Below are 22,703 nucleotides of genomic sequence, written 5' to 3'. Positions count from 1 at the left end.
AGATTAACTATTGTTCCAGGCCTTATATATTGGCTTCCTTATATTTTGATATGTCTTATTCTATTCATGTCACTTTTCCAAGATTTTCCTAAGACTGGCAAATGAATTAAGATAAAAGAATTAGCACATATAATGTTAAAAGAGAAGATATTAAAAACTCTGTGCTGGGGGTGCCTGGGTGGCACAGCAGTTAAGCATCTGCCTTCGGCTCAGGGCGTGATCCCGGTGTTGTGGGATCAAGCCCCGCATCAGGCTCCTCTGCTATGAGCCTGCTTCTTCCTCTCCCACTCCCCCTGCTTGTGTTCCCTCTCTCGCTGGCTGTCTCTATCTCTGTCAAATAAATAAATAAAATCTTAAAAAAACAAACAAACAAACAAAAAAAACCTCTGTGCTGAAATATGGTTATATATCTAGAAAAACAAAAGACTCTAGTGAGGAAAAAGAACGCTATTAGAATTAAGAAGAGAATTCAGTAATGTGACTGAATACTAGATAAATATACAAAAATCACTGGGTTTTCTCTATATTATACCAGTATGCACCTAAAAATGGAAAAATAATCCTTTACTATAGTGACCAAAACTTTAAAATAATTAAAAATAAGATTAAGAAAAGCACATAATCCATATGATGAAAATTATTACATCTTATTGATGAGAACAAAACGAGATCTGAATAGTAAGATATACCATAAAATATTAATTCTTCCAATATTAATACATAACTTAGTACAATTCCAATTAGGGTGATTTTTACCAGAAAAAAATAAGTTTTAGAGTTTATATGGAATAAATGCCTGAGACCTGCGAACAAAAGTATGAAAAAATTTTTGAAGTGGAAACTTGCCCTATCAGATAACAGAATGTGCCATAAAGACACAATAGTCTAATTTGTGTTAGATCATAAAGAATCCAGAATAGTTATAATAAAGAATCCAGAAAAAGATTCCTACATCTAGGAGAATATTATACAAACTGGTTGATATTTTAATTCAGTAGAAAGGAAAACAGTTTATATATTAGTTGATACCGCCCAACTAGCTATTTATGTGGAAGAAAATCATATTAGACTTCTACCTTACACCATTTCCAAAGTAAATGCCAGACAGACTTAAATACAAATTACAAAATAATGAAAAGTTTGCGAGACAATCTAGGAGACTACAGGTATAAACTTGTGTTAGGAGAAACCTAATCAAGCCATAAAACACATAAAGCATAAAAGAAATAACTATATAAAAAATTATGTGAACTATATGACAAAGAAAGACCATAAATAATGTCAACGAATTCAGTATAAGTTTGGAAAAAGATATTTGCAACACAGATGATAGAAAACATCTAAAATATAGAAATAGTTCTTACAAAGTTGTAAGAAAAATTTAGAACCTAACAGATGGGGAAGAACTTAAGTAGGTAATTGACAAAAAAGCAAATCCAAATGTCCAACAAACATGAAAAGACATAGAAACTCATAGGCAATCAGAGACTTGTGAATAATTTCCATAGGATTTACTGTGTAAAAACAAATGCAGGCAAGTGGGCATGATATGACCTCAACTTGTAAAATAACAGCACACACACACACATCATATGTATCTATCATGTATATTATACACGTGAGTGTGTCTATGGGACAAAAACAGGAAGATTACGTGCCAGAATCTTAACATGAGTTAGCAGGGGAAAGGCAAAATATGTAATAGGAGAAAATGTGAGGCTGAGGAATGGATGAAAGGCACTCCAAAAAAATAGTCTATACTTTAATGTATGATACAATCACATTTTGTTTTATGTAAAATTATATATGGTTATGTATCGTATAAAGAAAAAATTCATTAAAAAGACACAAGGTAAATTTTGATAAAAGACCTAAATGTACAAATATATAATCAAATATCTCCCCAAAGCATTCAAAGTGTGTAATAGCTTTCAACTCATAGAACACCCTACCTTTTAACATATATTTACTGACTATGTCCTGGGTGCTAGAGACTCTGCTAGATGACAGGGATAGGACAGTAAACAAAATAAAGTCCCTACCCTCAAGTGAGATTACAGATCAGTGTGACAAAAGCCACATTAGGCAGGCAACATTACAGGACTATACAGAGAGCACATATGACCGGTATCTAACCCAGGGATAAAGGGTCAGGAAAGAATTCCATGACAGCCATCATAACAATACTAAATTTGCTCAACAACACAACGGTGTCACCTCTAAAAAGTATGCTCATTGAGTGTGGGTGTCTTGTCTGTATAATGTAACTTAGCTCTTTGTAACTATTATTATCATTCACATCAAATTTATCATAACTTAAAATCCCTGATTTTACTCTTCTAGAACCTTACTGCGATGAAAAAGCAACCTTAGATTAAGAAACTTAGACTTTCAGAGAAGACTAAGTCCACCCAAAATTGCCAGTGCCAGCAGCAGCTTTGAGTTTGTCACATCTAATATATTTTTCCATTTGTATGAAACCCAAAGGTGCCTCAAATTCCACATGCTTAAAACCCCATTCATTCTTATTTCCTCCTAATTCTATCCTTTCTCCATATTCCCTCTCTCTTAGTGAATGGAAATTCCGTCTATCCAACCATATGGACAGATTTTCCTTCTTTTGCTCCTCTCATATTCAAACTAAGTCTTGTCCATTCTCCTTCTTGTCTCTCAAATCTCCCTTTTTACAATTCCTCACCGTTGAATAATGTTTTCACCAGCTTTACTGTAACAGCTGTCCAGTCAGGCTCCTTGCCTCCAGTCTTAATCCTTTCCAGTCTATTTATCACACTGTACCTTAGATGATCATGCTAAATAAAAGACAAAGATCATCATATCAGTAGTTTACTTATAATCCTTAATGGATCTGTCAGTATCACAAAACATCAGAACTGACAGAAATTCAAGACTGAATTTTCCATGGGCATAAGTATAAAATAAGATCGGCATTATTTTCTATTTGGTTCACAAATGGGTCCCTGTCATCTTAGAGTAAATTCAAAAACTATTTCATATATTATCCAGGGTTTTTGGGACCTAGTTTCTGATCACTATTCAATTTCACTGCATCCTAAGCTCTAATTCATTGAAAAAGTACTTTATTTCCCTAATTAAGCTTGCTATTTTTTAACTTTTCCCCATTGTCTCATTGCATATTCAGCCTGCAAGGTCCCTCCTTATTTAGTACATGGCAAATATCTATTCATCTTCGAGAATCCATTTCATGTAAGCCTCCTCTCACGTATGAAGTTTTTTTTGATTGCTCTCTCCAGGTACAAGTGACCTGTACCCCATCCTATATGAACTTCAAGATAACTACAACAATTTATTGCATGCTTGTGTCCTCTCATCTATTACTTCTACTAGAGAAAAAATTCATTATGGATAGGCCATAATAAGGTTTTATATTCCTAGCCCCTAGAATGGGCTTAGAGTACAGCAAGCGCTCAAAAAATATTTTCTGAATAAGTAAATGAACCACCGGGAACATGCTTATTATACTCCACATTAAGATTCAATTTCATATCGACTTGTGGAAAACCTTCTCTGAGCCTGCATGTGTGGGTAGAGTCCTCCCCTGCACCCCCACAGCGGTCTGTGTTGTTGTACTAATCACATGGTACTATATAATCTTTCTTGTATTTCTTCTACAGTAAGAGTTTGTAAACTTCCTTGAGGGCAGATTGCCTATCACCTCTGTATCTCAAGTGCTTAACACCATACTGATGTAATATAGTACAAGTAGGTATTCAATGTAAGTTTTCTGAATAAATGAGGGCTATAATTGGTAGTATATTCCAGAGTTCTCACAATTCATTCAAAAATACCAGTTTAGATATTAGGGTTCTTAAGGCAATTCTTCAAAACTAATTTTGCATCTTTTTGTTACTCAACCCAAACTGAGAGCCTCAGGATTAGGAAGAGTGGTAGGGGAAAAAAAGTTGCAAATAGGATACTTTCTGAAAATGAACAGAGCTGGAGAGATGCAGGGTAAGAATTAGTGACCCTCCATAAGTAAAGTTATTTTAAAAATCAATATAGGAGCACCTGGTTGGCTCGGTTGGTTAAGCATCCAACTCTTGATTTTGGCTCAGGTCATGATCAGGGCAGGGTTGTGGGATCGAGCCCTGAGTTGGGCTCTGTACTGGGCATGAAGCCTGCTTAAGATTCTCTCTCTCCCTCTCCCTTTGCCCCTCCCCACCTCTCTCTCTAATAAAAAAAAAAAATCAATATAAAAGATTAGCCACCAGCAGAAATACGACACATGGTATTCATTCTTCTATAGTAACTATTATGTAACAAAATACCTAAAACAAGAGGAACAAATTAGTTCTCTAAGGGCATAGTCCTTTTAAGCAACTGCAGATAGTTTCTGTTTCTACTGAATATATGTAAGAAGGTATTTTTACATACTTCAAGTATTATTAAAGAGAACACCACTTACCACGTGCTAACCACTGTGCTGACTACTTTATATGCATTGTCATTCACCATTCCTAATAAACTTAAAGGGTGGACACCGTTTGTGGTAACCAGCCTTCAAGATGGCTCCCTGAATCCTGTCTCCTGGTATTCACACCTTTCTGTAGTCCCGTTCTATATTATTCCAGGATTGCTCTGTGTTATTGATAGAATGTGGCAGAAACGATGGCGTGTCACTTCTGAGATGAGGTTATAAAAGACTTCGTGGTTTCCATCTTGATTGCTTGCTTACTTTCTCTCAGATTATCTTGGTGGGAAGCCAGCTGCTATACCATCAGTGGTTCTAAAAAAGGTTCTTGTAGTGAGGAACTGAGGCTTCCTGCCAGCAGCCATGTGAGTGAGCTTGGAATAAAGATCCTCCAACCCTAGTGGAAGCCTTCAGATGACCTCAGCCCCAGGAAACAGCTTGCCTGCAACCCCATGGGAGATCCTGAGGAACTACCTAGCTGAGCCACAACCAGATTCAAGACTTTCAGAATTGTGTGAGATAATAAATGTCTGCTGTCTTCGGCTGCTAAATTCTGGGGTAATTTGTTAAATAGCGATAGATAATTAAGACACTAATATCCGTACTTGATAGATGAAGGAACATGGGCTCAGAGATTTTTTTTTTTTTAATTTTACTTTTTTATTATTTGGAAACTTCTAAAGCAGACATTCTTCCTCATACTTTAAAAAGAGAGATTCCCAGTTAACAAATGGGATACACAACCCATAGATAAAATAAATGAGAAGGGCTTTTTTTATGAAATAAGAATTGTAGCTTCAACATCTAAACCACTATCAAAACTTTTTTAATCTGCAAAATGCACATTTGCAATAGCTTCCAACTGCAGCTAACAGTGCAGTATAACTGAAACACACTCTGGGTGGCCCATAATAAATTCTGAACATTTCCTTATTTGGTTTTTGTAAATCAAGCAGATAAATTCTATTCCCAACCATACAGGAAGCAGACAAATGAATTAACTCAAAAGGTCATTGATAGATTGCTTCATAAAACATTGCTGTTTTGAAAAGAATTATTGTGATCCATTCATTTGTTTACTCCATTATAGATACCTAAGACAAATAATACTGTAATTTACTAATATATTCTACTTGTATAAATCTAATAGAAAGACAGTCCCAACAAAATTATTGGGCTCAGAGATATTAAGTTACTTGCCTCAAAGACACAGAGCAGGAACTCAAACTGATATCTGAAACTCCAAAAGCCCAAATGCTTAGCCACACTCTGCTATATTGCCTCATCTATATACTTGATCTTACGCTATGCCATATAACTATTTTTTCCTATTAAGCAAATACCTACAGTGTACCTACTCTTATAAATACACTTGACAGTAGATAATATGCTAGGTGCTACCAGAGGGATAAGCAGGGACTAAACAGGATATATCCTCATATATTTATTCCATAATAATTTAACAAGTACCTAGTTTTTCTCAAGTACCTAGCAGCTCTCAAGTGATCTGTGAGAGCCACCTGGTGTCAACTCTGTTTAACTGCAATCTGCAGTTCACTGGATACAAATACAATGAGCAAAGGGAGGGAAAAGAAGCAAACCAAGAAACAGATTCTTAACTACAGAGAACAAACTGATGGCTACCAGAGGACAGGTGAAGGTGGGGGTAGGGGGCGGGTGAAACAGGTGATGGGGATAAAGGAGAGCACTTGTGAGGAGCACCCTGGTGATGTATGAAAGTGCTGAATCACTATATTGTACACCTGAAACTAATATTACATTATATGTTAACTAACTGGAATTTAAATAAAAACTTGAAAAAGTCACATTTTATGCCATTTTAAATCCTACTCATTTAAAAGAATGCAAAACATTTAATGCTCTCACTATGTGCACAAAATGAGAAATAACTCCAATCTTTACATTAATTCTCCTGGAAAATTTAGTCTTGAATTTCTCTCAGTTCCTGAATGATATAAGGTGCTCACTCAATATAAAATGGAGATTTTAAATACTCTATACCAATGTTTTTCTAATTTCATGCACTTCCTTTTCTGATTTTTGGAAACTGTGCATACCTCCAGAAGTTCTTTTCACTTAAGATAATACAACAATGGGCATGGAAAAATCAGCAAATGAGAATATATTTGCTCCTCTTTAATTTGCTGCAAATTCACCTACTCAATAAAATTTATTTCTAACCCCAAAATCAACAGTCGCAGGGATTTTGTGGTCCTTCACAGACACATGTAGACCAGTAAAAAACTTCTGCATCACCTTACATACACTTTACCAGCCGAGGCTCAACCAAGGTGATGCTCTGTTTTCGTATGTCAGCTCTTATACTGTAAACAAGAGTCCTTTTTGCTGTTTATTTACTGTCTGTTCACATTTTTGTGCTTTTTGTTGGTGATCTGTGGTTTCAAGTGGCCCCCACGCATAGTGCTGAAGTGCTATCTGGTATCCTAAGCGCACAAAGGTATGACGGGCCTTAGGGAGAAAATACATGGATTCCATAAGCTTTATTCAGGCCTGAGCTACAGTGTTGTGGACACTGAGCTCAATGTTAATGCACCAACAATATATATTACAATAAATTTCTTTAAATAGAAACACACATAACACAGGATATATATTGATCAGCTGACAGAGATGTTATGATCAGAGGCTTGCTTGGAACCCAGGCCTGTATTTTCCCCAAGGAGCAATGGGCCAGTATTTACTAATTCAGTGTTCCTGGTGACTCCATTGAATATAACTAGCACAGATAATGAGAATCAACTGTATATGCTAGTGATCGGTATTCTCTCTTCTATTCTTATTTCCAAAGTGTTATAACAGAAAGTCTGGCTAATGAGGTTCTAAAATAGTCATGAGTGCACTGAGCACTGTGTCAGAAATTTATACAATGTAAAGGGTGAATTTCTACAGTATTATCTAATTTAACCTTGTCCTAAATAAGAGATGTTCTGTCATAGTTTGGTGTTCTAAATTAGATTTTTCTAATATACAGTAAAATAAATATATCACTATTAAAAAATTTTAAGTATATGTATGCATATTACCAAAATTATTCCATGCACCGCCCAGTGGCTCACATACTCACACTCATACCTGAATCACATTTGGGAAAATATTGGTATATAGACCACAAAAAGTCATTACTAAACTTTTCAATAATGAAGACCCTTCTTAATAAAGAAATTTTGCCCCCACCTAAAAATAGCTATTTTCTTAATTCAGATTAGGATCACTACTGTAATTATAACAAAAAACAGAATATAGCATTCAGCATGGAAACAGTACAAAGAAAGTGATGGGATTCAAGTGCATTCTAATAAATGATATGTCAAGAAGCAATATTTTGGTGTATACCTGTAACTGTGTCAAATTGCTGAGATAATGGCTTAGGACCACATTTTTGATCCAAAGCCTCTGCATTAGTGGCAGATGGCTGCATAGAGACAGAATGTCCCAGTAAGATGCTCTCTGCTGCTGCTGTCAGCCTGGGTCTTTGTCCTTCGCTAAGTTCACCTGCACTGTTTTCCAAGTCCTATAAAAGGTAGAAACAATTGTTAAAAACACTATATTAAAATCAAGTCAAAACAGGAAAAATTTGTCAAATACCATGAACCAATGCACTTGGCTGCTTGAAAGGTATTTTAGAAAGTGCTTATTATGACACACACACACACACACACAAACACACTACTGAAAGACAGGCTTAAAAAGTTAGTTCAATCAGGCATCTAGCAATAGGCCTTGTTGCTAATATCTCCTTTATTATGAAGTTAAATAACCACTATCTGCTTTTCAAAATCCAAATTAGATAGCAAAACACATAAGAAAAATTTTATGATTTAAACTAAATAATGGCACGCATTACATATTGTTCACACAGCTTCAAATTAAAATAATAGAAAACTTATCTTTTATTCTTCATTAATGAAAAGTGCCTGTTAGGGTGAACCTTACAATTAAGTGACATAAACATTACCCTTACCTAAATAATTACATTTTTTATAAGTACCTAAGTTGAAGAAGACTACTTTCATATTTAATAAAATTCTTCTCCCCTCAGAAAGTATACAAGTACAAATTCATTTCTTTATCAAATAAATAAATTTAAAAACTAAAAAAAATTAAGACTTCTATTTTCTGATCACTATCACATTTTGTGACTTCGAAATATTCTAACTATGAGTTTACTAATCAAGAACTGAATAAAAATTCCAATATCTGAAAGCTTTCATGTTTCTCATTTAAATGGGGTTTAACTTCAACCAAGTGTTTTTCTTGAATATATGAAGAAATCACTGCTGAAACATTTTCGATGGCTCTGTTGACTATAAAGTAAAATCTAACTTCTTAGCTCAACACTCAAGATTTTCTACATTTTCCCAAATTCTTGTGTATTTCTATCTCCTCTAAGTCCCTAATCTGACTTTTCTTTAGGAACATCAATTACCTCAACAACCTCTAAATAGAAAAGGATTGTTTTGCAATTAATATAAAACATTTGGAGACTCTTAGGCAAAGTTTAGAACCACAGCAGATACACTTTCCCTAGAAATTCATTAGGAATGTTTCTCAGTATCTCTATTAGTCTGCCACTACCATATAAGATGTTATGCAATAAACTGTACCTTCTCTACTGTGAATCAACTTTCTAGGGTACTTGTATTGCTGAGCTATTTAACACCTTAATACTCTATGACTCTACTGAAGCTTTAGCTTGCCTACTCACCAAGTGCTCTCATACTCATAAGTATCATTGATCCTGGCAACAACCCAGACTGCAGACACTGGCGCCCCAGAGTAAGAGTAACATTAGGGAGCACAAAAGTCCATCTGGGATGAAAAGTTGCAGGTGAAACCGGATCAGGATTCGTTCCTTCCCCTTCCCCTCCAAACACCCGGACTGGATTATAAAACCTACATATTCCTTCCTAAGTATCTTACCTTGTGACCTCCTCGCCCAAAATAGCTTAATAGCCTTGACAGTGCCTAAGCCTTTCCATGGCTTAAAAGGTTCCTTATGATCATCTAGTTCCACCCACTTCTCCAGACTTTTCTCTTTATTTAAAGTGCTATTCACACTGAGATAATATCCAACACTTTCTAAATATTTTGATCAGTTATCAATTACAGAGTAATTGTTAAGCCCTTTTTGTCCCTTCAGGACTGTAAGCTTCCTAAGGGTAGCATCCTGTCTCCTTCATCTTTTTACCTTTTCTAAGACTCTGTCTGGCATGTAGTAGATATTCAGTAATGGTTGAGAAAAGAAAAGAAAAGAAAAGAAAAGAAAAGAAAAGAAAAGAAAAGAAAAGAAAAGAAAAGAAAAGAAAAGAAAAGAAAAGAAAAGAAAAGAAAAGAAAAGAAAAGAAAAGAAAAGAAAAGAAAAGAAAAGAAAAGAAAAGAAAAGAAAAGAAAAGAAAAGAAAAGAAAAGAAAAGAAAAGAAAAGAAAAGAAAAGAAAAGAAAAGAAAAGAAAAGAAAAGAAAAGAAAAGAAAAGAAAAGAAAAGAAAAGAAAAGAAAAGAAAAGAAAAGAAAAGAAAAGAAAAGAAAAGAAAAGAAAAGAAAAGAAAAGAAAAGAAAAGAAAAGAAAAGAAAAGAAAAGAAAAGAAAAGAAAAGAAAAGAAAAGAAAAGAAAAGAAAAGAAAAGAAAAGAAAAGAAAAGAAAAGAAAAGAAAAGAAAAGAAAAGAAAAGAAAAGAAAAGAAAAGAAAAGAAAAGAAAAGAAAAGAAAAGAAAAGAAAAGAAAAGAAAAGAAAAGAAAAGAAAAGAAAAGAAAAGAAAAGAAAAGAAAAGAAAAGAAAAGAAAAGAAAAGAAAAGAAAAGAAAAGAAAAGAAAAGAAAAGAAAAGAAAAGAAAAGAAAAGAAAAGAAAAGAAAAGAAAAGAAAAGAAAAGAAAAGAAAAGAAAAGAAAAGAAAAGAAAAGAAAAGAAAAGAAAAGAAAAGAAAAGAAAAGAAAAGAAAAGAAAAGAAAAGAAAAGAAAAGAAAAGAAAAGAAAAGAAAAGAAAAGAAAAGAAAAGAAAAGAAAAGAAAAGAAAAGAAAAGAAAAGAAAAGAAAAGAAAAGAAAAGAAAAGAAAAAGAGAAGAGAAAGAAAAGAAAAGAAAAGAAAAGAAAAGAAAAGAAAAAAAAAAGAAAAAAGAAAGAGAGGAGAGAAAGAGCGAGCCTCACAAATCATTTAAAAGGGCTTCAGTTTTTTCAACTGTAGAACAAGAAGGCTGAACAGATGGCCTAAATTCCTTTCAGCTGTAAAACTCTACCGCTCTGATTTCAGGTTAAAATTACTATAAGGTTGACCCCTGAATAAGTTGAAGAATTAGCATGCTTTCATTAAAAGTAGGAATATTTTTGTTATTTTTCCTGTATTTAGACCAAACCAAAAGAAAACAAAAATCATTAAGGTTAATAAGTACCTCTGAATAATAGACTGCTTGCTGTGAAACCAAGGAGTCCTGGTTTTGTTTAGCAAGAAGAGAAAGAATTGCATCTGCATGAATTTTTTTATGGGGCATCCTAATCACTTGTCCTTCGCTGGGAGGATCATCTTCCTGAATGAAATATAAAGACAATTAACATAACAAAAAGTTCTATGAAACACTTGCATTTTTCTTGACTTATGATTAATGAAGCATACCGCCCATCATGAAAATGGTCATATTAGCGCTTTATGGAAAGAAGGTGGACTCTTATTTTCATCTAGTTCTCATTTCCATTTGACTACACTAACAACTCTTTAGTTTGCCTCAAATAGAAACAATAGTATAAAATAATTTGGTTACACTTAAACTGGACATTTATTATAATACACGTGAAAACTGGACCCTCTCTCCCAAGTGACTGAGCTATAATGACTCACAAATGTTTTGTGTAGGGACATCAAGTTTGTGGCTCACACAGTTTCCTGCCTCATATTTATGCAGCACCCAAAGCAACACCACAGTGTGGTGATGGGGGCAGAGCACTGCAGGGATGCTGAAACCTGGACCACAGGGAAAAATGAAAAACTGCAGAAATATGTTAAGGCACCTATAGACCTTTGATTGTCCCTTTGCCTCTGGGCTGACCTTTGGTACTTGGCTAGGGAGCAGGTACTGTAGCCCTCCTTGGAGGACCCAGACTAGGCTTCCTGGTACTTCAACTAAGACCTACCCCAAAGACGAAGGACAGTGTGGGCCTCAGAGTCAGAGAAACTGGATTCCCTTGTAAATACAACTATTAACAAGATTATTAATTCCATCAGTAGTATGTTCTACTTAGTATTTTACTAGTAATGAAACAAAGTTTATTAACTCTAGATTACTGTAAGTCTTTATCCTCCAACTGTATATAGATAAATGCCTATTGGTGACAGGACTTCAAGTTGTTCTTGGATTTTCGAGACTGTACTACCGTACTTGACTTCATTATAAATCTGTAGCATATCTGGGGCACCTGGGTGGTGCAGTCATTTAGGCCTCTGCCTTCAGCTCAGGTCATGATCCCAGGACATCGGTCTCCATGCTCAGTGGGGAGACTGCTTCTCCCTCTCCCCACCCCCCACCCCTGCTCTTGGTCTCTCCTTTCTCTCTCTCTCTCTCTCTCTCTCTCAAATGAATAAATTTTTTTTAAAATTAACTTGTAGAATATTCGATATAGGCTTAGCAAAAACATTAGAGTTCAATTTCAAATGAAGAAAAAAAAAAGATGTTATCATTTAGTCCCATTTTGGTTTAGCTATTACTTTAAACAAACTTACAAAAAACTTACCATAAACTTAAACACCATGATAAAGTTCTAAGAATGGGTAAAAATGCCATAATGACATATTTAGCCAAATGTTAGTTTAATGCTTCTCTGAAAATAAAGACATCTCATTTACGCGTTCCCCACATATTTCATAAAAGTGACTTCCACTCTCTTCATAATGGACTCAATTATTTGCAATAAACAATTACTGTTACAGAAGTAATTGTTCCATTAAAACCTTACAAAAAATCTCCTTAATGCATTATTTTATACCCCTGTATACAGTAAAGCAAATTGTTTTTAACAGTTTTTGTTACTTGGCTATATTAATTTCCAGACTCAGCATCTTTATACGATTAACAATATTAAGTATCCTTAATAATATAAAGATGCTACCTAGCCTCTAAAGGGGCTCGTGGACATATACCCAACCCCTTGTAACTTAAGCTTTAGGATTCAGATAGCCCCAATAAGAACTCAAAATTTACAGTTACTAGCTTAAAATGAAAAGAAAAGGTATCGTGTATCTATGAAAAGAGTTGTGTATCTGTCACTGAATAGCTATGGACAATCTTATAACCTCACTCAACTTCATCTGTAAAATGAGATGTCACGTATAACAAAGGACATACATGAGAACACTGGGAACTTTTTCAAAATACACAGGTCTAGGCTTCTCACTGCCTACACAGTATACACCATACGACTGTATGTACACCATACAGTTCTCATGACCTACTGAGTCTGCGTATCAGAGGATGGGGCCAGCATGCATACTTTTTAAAACCTCCCCCAGTGAATTTAATATACAGTCCAGTTTACATCCCTGCAAGTGGTCACTTTATAGGAACTTCTAGTGTTATGATTATAAAGGGACAGAAGGACATGACTTTTTAAAAATACACCACTCTGTTTTCATCATGATCATGTATAATGACACAAGCGGAAAGATAATAATGCCACCAGACTTTACTTTCAGATTTACCTAACCCCTTGAAACTACTAAAACATGGACAAAGTATATGAAAAAATTGCATTTCAAGACATGGGACATTAGGTAACAAAAGATGGTGATCCCTGAGAGATGGAAACGAATCAGGAGAGCCCCGTGACTGCCCCAGCTCACTGCCTGTGGGAGTTTCCAGGCTGCGGCACAGGAGGGAGAAGGCAGGCAGAGCTCAGTGGCCCCCTGAGCTGAGACGATGGGACTGAAACTCCAAGGAAGTCAAGACAGCTAGAGTGTAAGACAGGCTTCCAGGAAAGTGAAAGCTGCACAGGGAGAGAACTCTGGAGATCTGCAGAGGGTCCCCTTTGAGCACTGAATACTGATCAGCACACGCATGTGAGGTAACCACATAAGGCTCGACAAAGCACTGGCTCCAACAGTGCCCAAGGCGTGTAAACAGGCTGGAGTAATAGCTTTTCCTACCAGGTGGGCTGGAAAACCACGTTTAATGAGGCATTGGCTAGAAGGGTCTTGCCTCCACAGTAAGAAACAAATAGCCCTAGAGTGAGTACTGCTCTGGTGTTGTCTCACGAATCTTTAAAGCAAGACTCAAAATGGTAAAACTGTCTTTAGGTAATTTAACCATATGCCTGAGCAAAGCCCAAAACTCTTTGCAGATTCCTGTAATTCCTGTAAAATGTAATTCATATAAAACATAGATGCAAAAGCCAACACGAAATTTTAGCAGATCAAATTAAACAGCTTTTCTTAAAAAGTTTACCATATACCTATCGCATACCTATCCATTCCACCCCTAGGTACTTGCCCAAGAGAAATGAAAGCATATGTCCATATAAAACTTATACACAAATTTTCATAGCTGCTTTGTGATAGCCAAAACCGGAAAAAAACCTAAATGTCCAGGTGAATAGACAAACTGTGGTACAACACATTACTACTCAGCAATAAGAAGGAACAAACTATGATACATACTACAACACAGATGAATCTTAAAATAATTATGCTGAGTTAAAGCAACCTGGAAAAAAAAGAATATATACCAGGTGATACCATTTCTGTTATTTTGGAAAATGCAAACTAATTATAGCTACAGAAAGTAGACCAGCAGTTGTGGCAGACGTGTGGGGGATGAGAGGACTGGTAAGAGATGAGGAGGAGAGATTACAAAAAGGGCACAAGGAAACCCTGAGGAGTGATGGATGGTGATACGTTCATTATCTTGATTGTGGTAATGGCTTTACAGATATATACATATGTCAAAAATTATCAAACTTTTTTAAAAAGAGCAACAATAATAGCAATGCTTAGTAAAGGCTATAGATAAATGTAAATAAAAGTTGAGTACAACTACCTTCCCTTGCTTAGGTGGTTAAAAATATATATAAAAAGTAAAGATCTCTATTCCTCCGTAGTATTTCAAAAGAAAATTCCTATTATCATTTCTGTATGATACTTCTATGTGGATATGTAATAATTGATATTACATATATTATAATACTAATTGATATTACACATATTGCAATAATTATATATAATTTAAATATAATCATATATATATATATTATATATATATATTCTTAGAGATTTATTTATTTATTTGAGAGAGCAAGCGAGAGAGAGCGAGAGAGTGAGGGGAGGGGCACAGGGAGAGAAAGGGAGAGGGAGAGAGAGAGAGAGAGAGAGAGAGAGAGAGAACATCTTCAAGCAGACTCCCCACTGAGTGCAGAGCCCAATACAGGGCTCTATCCCAGGACCCCGAGATCATGACCTGAGCCAAAGTCAAGAGTCAGGAGCTTAACCAACTAAGCCACCCAGGAGACCCTGTAATCATGTTTTTAAATGCCAACTTTTTCTTCCATTGAGCTAAGTAATAACTAGGAAGTGCTGGTACTACTGTGTCTTATTTCAGTTTCTTTTTCTTATGCCAATGCATTCAATTATTTTTAGCGCAAAGAATTATAATCCTGATAAGGGAGAAATAACAAATGTATCATAAGAGAGCAGGTTTAAACAGATAAAGCCCTGTTTGAAATATTATAAAGGCACTCTACCCACATGACAATTTGCATTGAGCTAGATTTTCATTATATAATTACATTAACTGTGTATTTTTCAACTACTGGAGCCGTAGAAGTTAATAATTTTCTTTTCATTCTCACAATTATGATAATGAATGTGCAAATATGATAATGAAATGTACAAGAAGCCTTAAATTCCTTCATGGATATTTTATTAAATTTTATACCTATAACTCAAATATCTGAGGAAAAAACCCTGATCAATAGAAACAAATTCATCAAAATATTCTTTGTGTCAGAATTCAATACAGAGCCAATAATTTCTTACCATTTCAAGGGCATCATGCAGAGTACTGGATAAGCTATCATTTAGATTCATCAGATACAGTCCCTCATCTCCTAAAACTAGAAATTACATTGTAAAAATTTAGAAAACAGAACATAAACCTAGTAAATAATCTGACCATAAAGCCATAGAACATTACAAAGGAATACAATAAAAATACTGTTCATAAATAATAATTCACAAGCTACTCAATCTCATCAGTTTTTTTTAAGTACATTTTATAACAAAGATGAGATTTTCGTTTTACCTACTAGCTTGTCGGAAATTAAAAAGAACTATAGATATCAATGGTAACTATGAAATTGAGAAAGAGGCACTCCTAAATACTACTGATGTAATTAAAAACTGATTAAAATTAAAAACCGGTTAACCTTTCTAAAGAGTATGTTGGCACTCCTAAATACTACTGATGTAATTAAAAACTGATTAAAATTAAAAACCGGTTAACCTTTCTAAAGAGTATGTTGGCAACGTATCACTATTTTAAAGGTGCATATTCTGATCCAGCAATTCCACTTCTAGACATGTATTCTTACAAATTTATCAGGTAAGTGCACAAAGTGTGTGTGTAAGAATGGTTACCGGATGATGTAGAGTATGGAAATACAGAAAGCAATTTACATGCGGACCGCTATGGCATGTTTTAATAGACTACACACAACTAAAAAAATGAGGTACAGCTATATGTATTGATATAGAAAGATGTCCACAATATATTATTAGGTAAAAAAATTCAGGCTTCAAACAATATATATAGTATGATCCTATATTTAAAGGTAAAAATACACACACACACAAATACACAAGTATGCGTATTTAGGTATCTACATCTGCATAGAAAACACCAGACTGGAAAAGTATACCCCAAACTATTAAGAGTGATATTATTTCTGGAAGGTGAGATTTATGAGCAAGATTTTACTTTCTGAAATTAAGGCATAGAAAAGTTAACTTGCAGAGTCCATATTCTTTCTATTATACCATGTTTAATCTTGAAAATTCCCAAAACACTTGACATAGGAAAGTATTACTTAGGAATTATAATAATCTAACCAGTGAAATCAATTGATACAAGGTAACTTACTCTTGGGAGCCACTCTTCGACCACAGTTGAATAAAATCTCTCCTTCAGAGATGGGTCTATCTAAAGTCTCAGTTTCAGTGACGGTAACACTCAAGGTGCTCTCCGTTGTTGATGAATCGGAACCCGGCATCTGTGTGGGGGAAGGGGCCTTGGTGCCAGTTGGAAGTGGCGTAAACGGAATTGGAGGTTCTGGAGGTGCAGGCTGAGCAGGGAAATCCACACTCTCAGGTTCCTCTTCCTTGGCCACAGACATTACACTAAGAAGAAAAAGACATATTTTGAACTTAATAGGTCACTGAAGGCTTATATTAATTTTTATATTAAAAAAACAGATTCAAAGGCCTCCTTTAGAAAGTATTTCTATAATCTGCACTACTATAATTACCAAGATTCATTTTTCCAAAATCGTTTTCATGCTTTAGTCATAGACCATCTTGAAAGTATTACCACCTCTAAAATAAATCTGTACGGTAATATAAAAGTTAACTGATCAGTGTAAATGAAGATTCACTCTGGGGAGAAATTGCTTTCTATTTTACCAACAATATTATAACAATATACATGTTAATCAGTTTCACAAAAAAATGTTTTAAAAAAGAACTGAAGGCATAAATAAATCTGGTGAAAATTTTAAAAACTTGAAGTTTATGAAACTTCTTTTTACTAAAGTATAAAGTAGCTTGTGGTTTATAAAGCTTCATCATTTCTGATGTTTTCAATGGATCATCTATGCCAACTTAAGATGAAATGCAGTTACTGAAAGTGAATGTATTATCATTTACATAGCTCTCGGGTGAAGTTCTTCTCGAAGAGAGTTAGGATTCTCTTCTTCCAGTGGCAGGTCTCCATCGCTCCATGGCTCAGGAAGCTCTGGGCTGGAGAGCTTCAATTTACCCATGGAAATCTCTGACAAAGTTGGGGAAAAAGCTGCTGCGGGAGGGGGTGTAGTAGCAGGGGTAACCGCTGGAGTATTAACAAGTGTGATGGCAGGTGTATCATTTCCTAAAGATTTTTTGTTTAAAAAGAAATTAAAAGATAAAAGTCAGTAAACAACTCCATAGGAAGGCAAAATATGTTGTTTTGGTGATTTCTTAACATTTTGGTGTACAAATAATAGCAATAATAATTAATAATAATAATAATGGCCATTAATGGGAAAATTCCCAAATTAATTTAGTAAAGTCTAAAAATAATCTTTAAAAGACCTATCTCTTTTACACTGCCATGAACTTAAAAGTAGTCTTTCTAAAAAAAGATTTTATTTATTTGAGAGAGAGAGAGAGAGCACGAGTGGGGTGAGGGGCAGAGGGAGAATCAGATTCCCCGCTGAGCAGGGAGCCCAATGCAGGACTCCGGGATCATGACCTTAGCTGAAGGCAGATGTTTAACCGACTGAACTACTCAGGCTCTCCTGAACTTAAAAGTAGTCTAGGTGTGTATTAGATCCTATACTTTTTTTAACAGTTTTTTTTTTTTAAGATGCTTTATTTTTTTAAGTAATCTCTAAGCCCAGTGTGGGGCTTGAACTTATAACCTTAAGATCAAGAGTCACATGCTCTACTGACTAAGGCAGTCAGGTGCCCCTAGATCATATACTTTAAAAAGTGACAACCAATTTCTCAGTTTCCTTGCAAGAAAAAATGATTTACTAAAACCTAATAAGCAAAAGTTATGTGGATACTAATCTATAAAACATAAAATAAATCATGTAATCCTAGGTAATAGTTATTAGATGAAAACTGACGTACAGAAATAAGGTTTCTACCTTGTTCAGGAAATATTTCTTTCGCAGGAATAGCTAAATCATGATCTGAACCACAGGGAGAAGAATCTGGAGTTTTTACTAACACATGCTCCTTAGGAGGTGATGAAGGTGAGAGAGGAGGAGTTGGCTGTGGGGTAGCCACTGGGGTACATACTCTTGCCTAAAATAAATAAAACAAGATATCAATAATCACAAGATATTATAATCACCCAAATAAAGATAATGTAAAACAATGAAATGAGCTCATTCAGAGATTACAGAGAATTTAAATGAATGGGGAAGAAATGGAGCCCTACCTTGAACTTCTAGCTGTTAGTTTCAAGACTAGCCTGCAGAGAGCCTCAGGCTATTGAAATAGCTCTGCTTCTGAAGTAGGCCCCAAAGAAATCTAAGGCTCCCTCTTCTAATACAGAGAGGAAAATACAGTGACTATGCAGCTGAAGATCAAATACAAACACAAGCGTGGTAGGTCATGTAATAGAAAGGAAGTATTTTAACTGACAAGGTATCAAAGAACAGCCTTTTAGCACAAAAGCACAGAGCTTGTAAAAAGCAATGGAAGGATAAGAAAAGGGGGGGGGGGCGGTGCTAAAATGAAGATAATATGGAGATGGAAAATACTGAGAAAGGTAAAAGTAAACACTTTAAAATGGATTTGTTAAATAGGTAATTATTCAATTTAAAAAGCTACAAAAGAAAGTGTGAATTAAGTCTCTGTTCCTAGCCATATCCTATCTACCTAATTCCCTTCCCCAGAGTCATCAAATGTAATTTTGACTGAAAACATTTCATATGTGTATAGATTATTTGTGGGATAACTTCCTAAAACTGGGACTGCTTGGTTAAAGGGTTAATTGCATTTATAATTTGAATACATATTGCCAAATTTCCCTTCGCAGGGTTATATTATTGTACACTAACCACAAGAAGGTGTGAGAATTCCCATTTCTCCAAAGTTTTCTACACAATGTCATTATCAAACTTCTAGCATTTTACCAATCTAATAAGTAAAAATGAGGTTTCAGTGATTTTTTTCTTATTATCAGTGATATTGACCATTTTTTATATATGTATATGGTCCATTTGTATTTCTTTTGTGTGTGTGAACTGTCTAGACATGTCTTTTTTCTCCTCATTCTAAAACATCTGTACACAGGAGGATAATTAGTCTTCACTCTGATTCTACGTCGAAAATTGATATGTACTTTAATCTTTTTTTAAAGATTTTAATTTATTTATTTGTCAGAGAGAGACAGCAAGCAAGCATAAGCCAGGGGAGCAGCAGGCAGAGGGAGAAGCAGGATCCCCACTGAGCAAGGAGCCTGATGCGGGACTCGATCCCAGAACCTTGGGATCATGACCTGAGCCAAAGACAGATGCTTAACCAACTGGGCCACTCAGGCATCCCTTGATACTCAATTTTATTTTTATTTATTTATTTTTTTAAAGATTTTATTTATTTATTCGACAGAGATAGAGACAGCCAGTGAGAGAGGGAACACAAGCAGGGGGAGTGGGAGAGGAAGAAGCAGGCTCATAGCAGAAGAGCTTGATGTGGGGCTCGATCCCAGAACGCCGGGATCATGCCCTGAGCCGAAGGCAGACGCTTAACCGCTGTGCCACCCAAGCGCCCCTGATACGCAATTTTAAAATCATGAAGCATATTAGAAATTCTACAGCACTGCTTAATAATTAGCATATTCTCAGCCTTTATTTCTTTCCTCTTGACTACACAAAACTACAGCATTAGAGCACTCTTTTCAAATATAATGCTACTGACCATCACCATGAGAGAATTTGAAGGTATTCTAATTAGTATTGGTAATGGATAATGATGATAGACAATTAGTTATTGAGTACTAAATTCCAGACACTAGATTAAGCTCTTTTCATTCATCATCTCACTATATCTTCCACAAAATCTTGGCTAAGATGGTAACAGTACCATAAATTAGGTGTCAATTCTCTCCAAATTAAACCAATCAAAATCAGATCAATTCCCATAAAAACCCCCCAAAAAATCTTTCATGGCACCTGAAAACTAAATTTTAATGTATATTTGGAAGATCAAAGGGCCAAGAAAAGTCATGACAATTCTGAAGATAATGAACAATATGGCAGTGGGGGAAGGGAGCTTGTCTTCCTAGTTACTCTGTAAGCAGATTTTGGTAAAGTTCTGGTTATTTAAACTCTATCTATTTTCTCTATTATATATATCAAACTAAAGCAACAGAACTGAGGGTTCAAATTAAGATCTTCCCAACTCCTAAGTCCATGCTCTTAACAATTGTGTATACTGCCTATTCAAACTGATTTTTCTACATTTTCTCATTCAATCACCCTCATGACAGTATATGCAGTATATGGGCAGAAAATATACCAATGTAAAGCCATAACCCTGACAACATTGCACTGAATGCATGACCAATGAGCTAAAAAAGACCAAAACCATATACCAAATCACATCACGCCAATTACGTTATACCAATCTCTATAAAATTCAAATATGTAACTTTATGTTTATACCTCAAATGAGGTAGTTTAAATATTTCATTTATATAAACTGATGTCCTTGTGATCTACAGAATCAGAAGTGACTACAAAGTTTTAAACAGCTGGCAATAGTAGAGAGTCTATTTTGGTTTTGTATCATCCCATGCTCCTATAATAGATCAGAAACTATTTAGCATAGTAAGGCTGATGAAACAAACAACAAAAGTGCCTAAAAATATATTTACTTTTAAAGATTAAAAAGAGCAGTTGATATAATAACCAAAAGTAATGTGTGAACATTAGCGATATTTTGAATTTTTAAAAAATCCATAAAGGATATTTTTCGAACAACAGGGAAATTTGAATACAGACTCTGTATTACGTAATATTAACGTTTCAATGTTAAATTTCTTCAGGAGTATGATGATGGCATTTTGATTATGTAATAAAGTACCTCGTTCTTAGGAGATACTACTGATGCTTTCAGAAGTGAAATGTCATGGTATCTGCAACTTTCAAATGATTTTTAAATATACAACATACAAAGACAGATAAAATATGTCAAAAAGTTATCAATTGATAAATATTAGATAAAGGGTACACAAACATTCGTTGTATTATACTTTCAACTTTTCTATAGATTTAAAATTTTTTAAAGTAAAATGCTGGGGAAAATATTACTATATCATAGCAACAAAAAAATCGATCTCCACCACAAACTATGATATTATGATATCTAATTTAAAATTTGTCCATCTTACTGTTTTTTAATAAATGTATCAAAAATTCCCCAGGACTCCAAGTCATGAAAGGAGAGTCACTCCTACCGGCAAGTATGTGTTGCTTGCTGAAACATCCCCAGAAACACTTGTAGCCACAGGACCTTGCTTCTTGGCTTCTCTGTCACCCAGCATGATAGCAATGGTCTCAGCAAGAGCCTCATTCACAAAATGGCTAATCATGTCTGAATTCACAGGAACCCCAGCATCAACAAAAAGCTGGAGGGCACCATTGCTTGTTCCTTCCACTAAAAAAAAAAAAAAAAAAAAAAAAAAAAAAAAAAAGAAAGAATTTCAGTATAAGTGTGCAAGAAACATGCCTGCAATCCAAATCTTAATTCTTAAAATTTTAGAGATACAAACATATTTGTATAAGGGGGGAGGAGGAAGAATAAAAATACAAAATTACTTATTATAAAAGAGAATAAGATGATAACTCACATAATGAACACCCTCTTTAACAAACCAAGAAGGGGAGGAAAACACCCAGCTGAAAACTTTACCTACATGGCCTCTTCTTTATCACTTCAGAATTTAGTGATAAAAAGGACTTGCATACACATTAAATGTTCTCATCTGAAAACAACCCACATTTCCAAGAACAGGGCAATAGGAAGCCCTACGACAGATCTTGGTCAAAACACAAAGACACAGGGGCACCTGGGTGGCTCAGTCAGTTGAGTGTCTACCTTCGCCTCAGGTCATGGCCCCAGGGTCCTGGGATTGAGCCCAGAGATGTGCTCCCTGCCCAGTGGAGAGCCTGCTTCTCCCTCTCCCTCTGCCCCTCCCCTCCACTCCTGCTCTCTCTCTCGCACTCTCTCTCTCAAATAAATCTTTAAAATAAATAAATAAATAAATAAATAAAAAATAAAACACAAAGATCCAATGACTGTGGGGGATTTTAGAGAAATAGTAGCTGCTTCCTAAATATGAAGACAAACCTTCTTTCCTTCTAGTTTCAGGTACATCAGTTACTAACATTACAGGCTACTCCTACTCACTTTTATAGCAGTTTACACACTTGATATCAGAAGCTGTATAGGTATATTGATATTCCAAATAG

At 35.0% G+C, this 22,703-nt stretch overlaps 1 protein-coding gene across 8 annotated transcripts in view; it reads right to left on the bottom strand.

Moving 5' to 3' along the window:
- KIAA0586 (KIAA0586 ortholog) overlaps positions 1 to 22,703 on the bottom strand; it is a 120,149-nt gene that overhangs the window by 50,811 nt on the left and 46,635 nt on the right. For all 8 annotated transcript variants that reach the window (XM_034642397.1, XM_034642396.1, XM_034642400.1 and 5 more), the window contains 7 exons: positions 21,689 to 21,888; positions 18,369 to 18,528; positions 17,386 to 17,605; positions 16,604 to 16,860; positions 15,502 to 15,578; positions 10,877 to 11,011; positions 7,826 to 8,003 (listed from right to left, as the gene is read on the bottom strand). In XM_034642397.1, coding sequence (XP_034498288.1) covers positions 7,826 to 8,003; positions 10,877 to 11,011; positions 15,502 to 15,578; positions 16,604 to 16,860; positions 17,386 to 17,605; positions 18,369 to 18,528; positions 21,689 to 21,888 — 1,227 coding nt within the window. The remainder of the gene's footprint in view (positions 1 to 7,825; positions 8,004 to 10,876; positions 11,012 to 15,501; positions 15,579 to 16,603; positions 16,861 to 17,385; positions 17,606 to 18,368; positions 18,529 to 21,688; positions 21,889 to 22,703) is intronic.

The sequence above is a fragment of the Ailuropoda melanoleuca genome, chromosome 14 (assembly GCF_002007445.2).
Source record: "Ailuropoda melanoleuca isolate Jingjing chromosome 14, ASM200744v2, whole genome shotgun sequence".
Taxonomy (NCBI): Eukaryota; Metazoa; Chordata; class Mammalia; order Carnivora; family Ursidae; genus Ailuropoda; species Ailuropoda melanoleuca.
The sequence above is the reverse complement of the archived record's forward strand: the minus strand, read 5'-3'. Positions and strand labels throughout refer to the sequence as shown.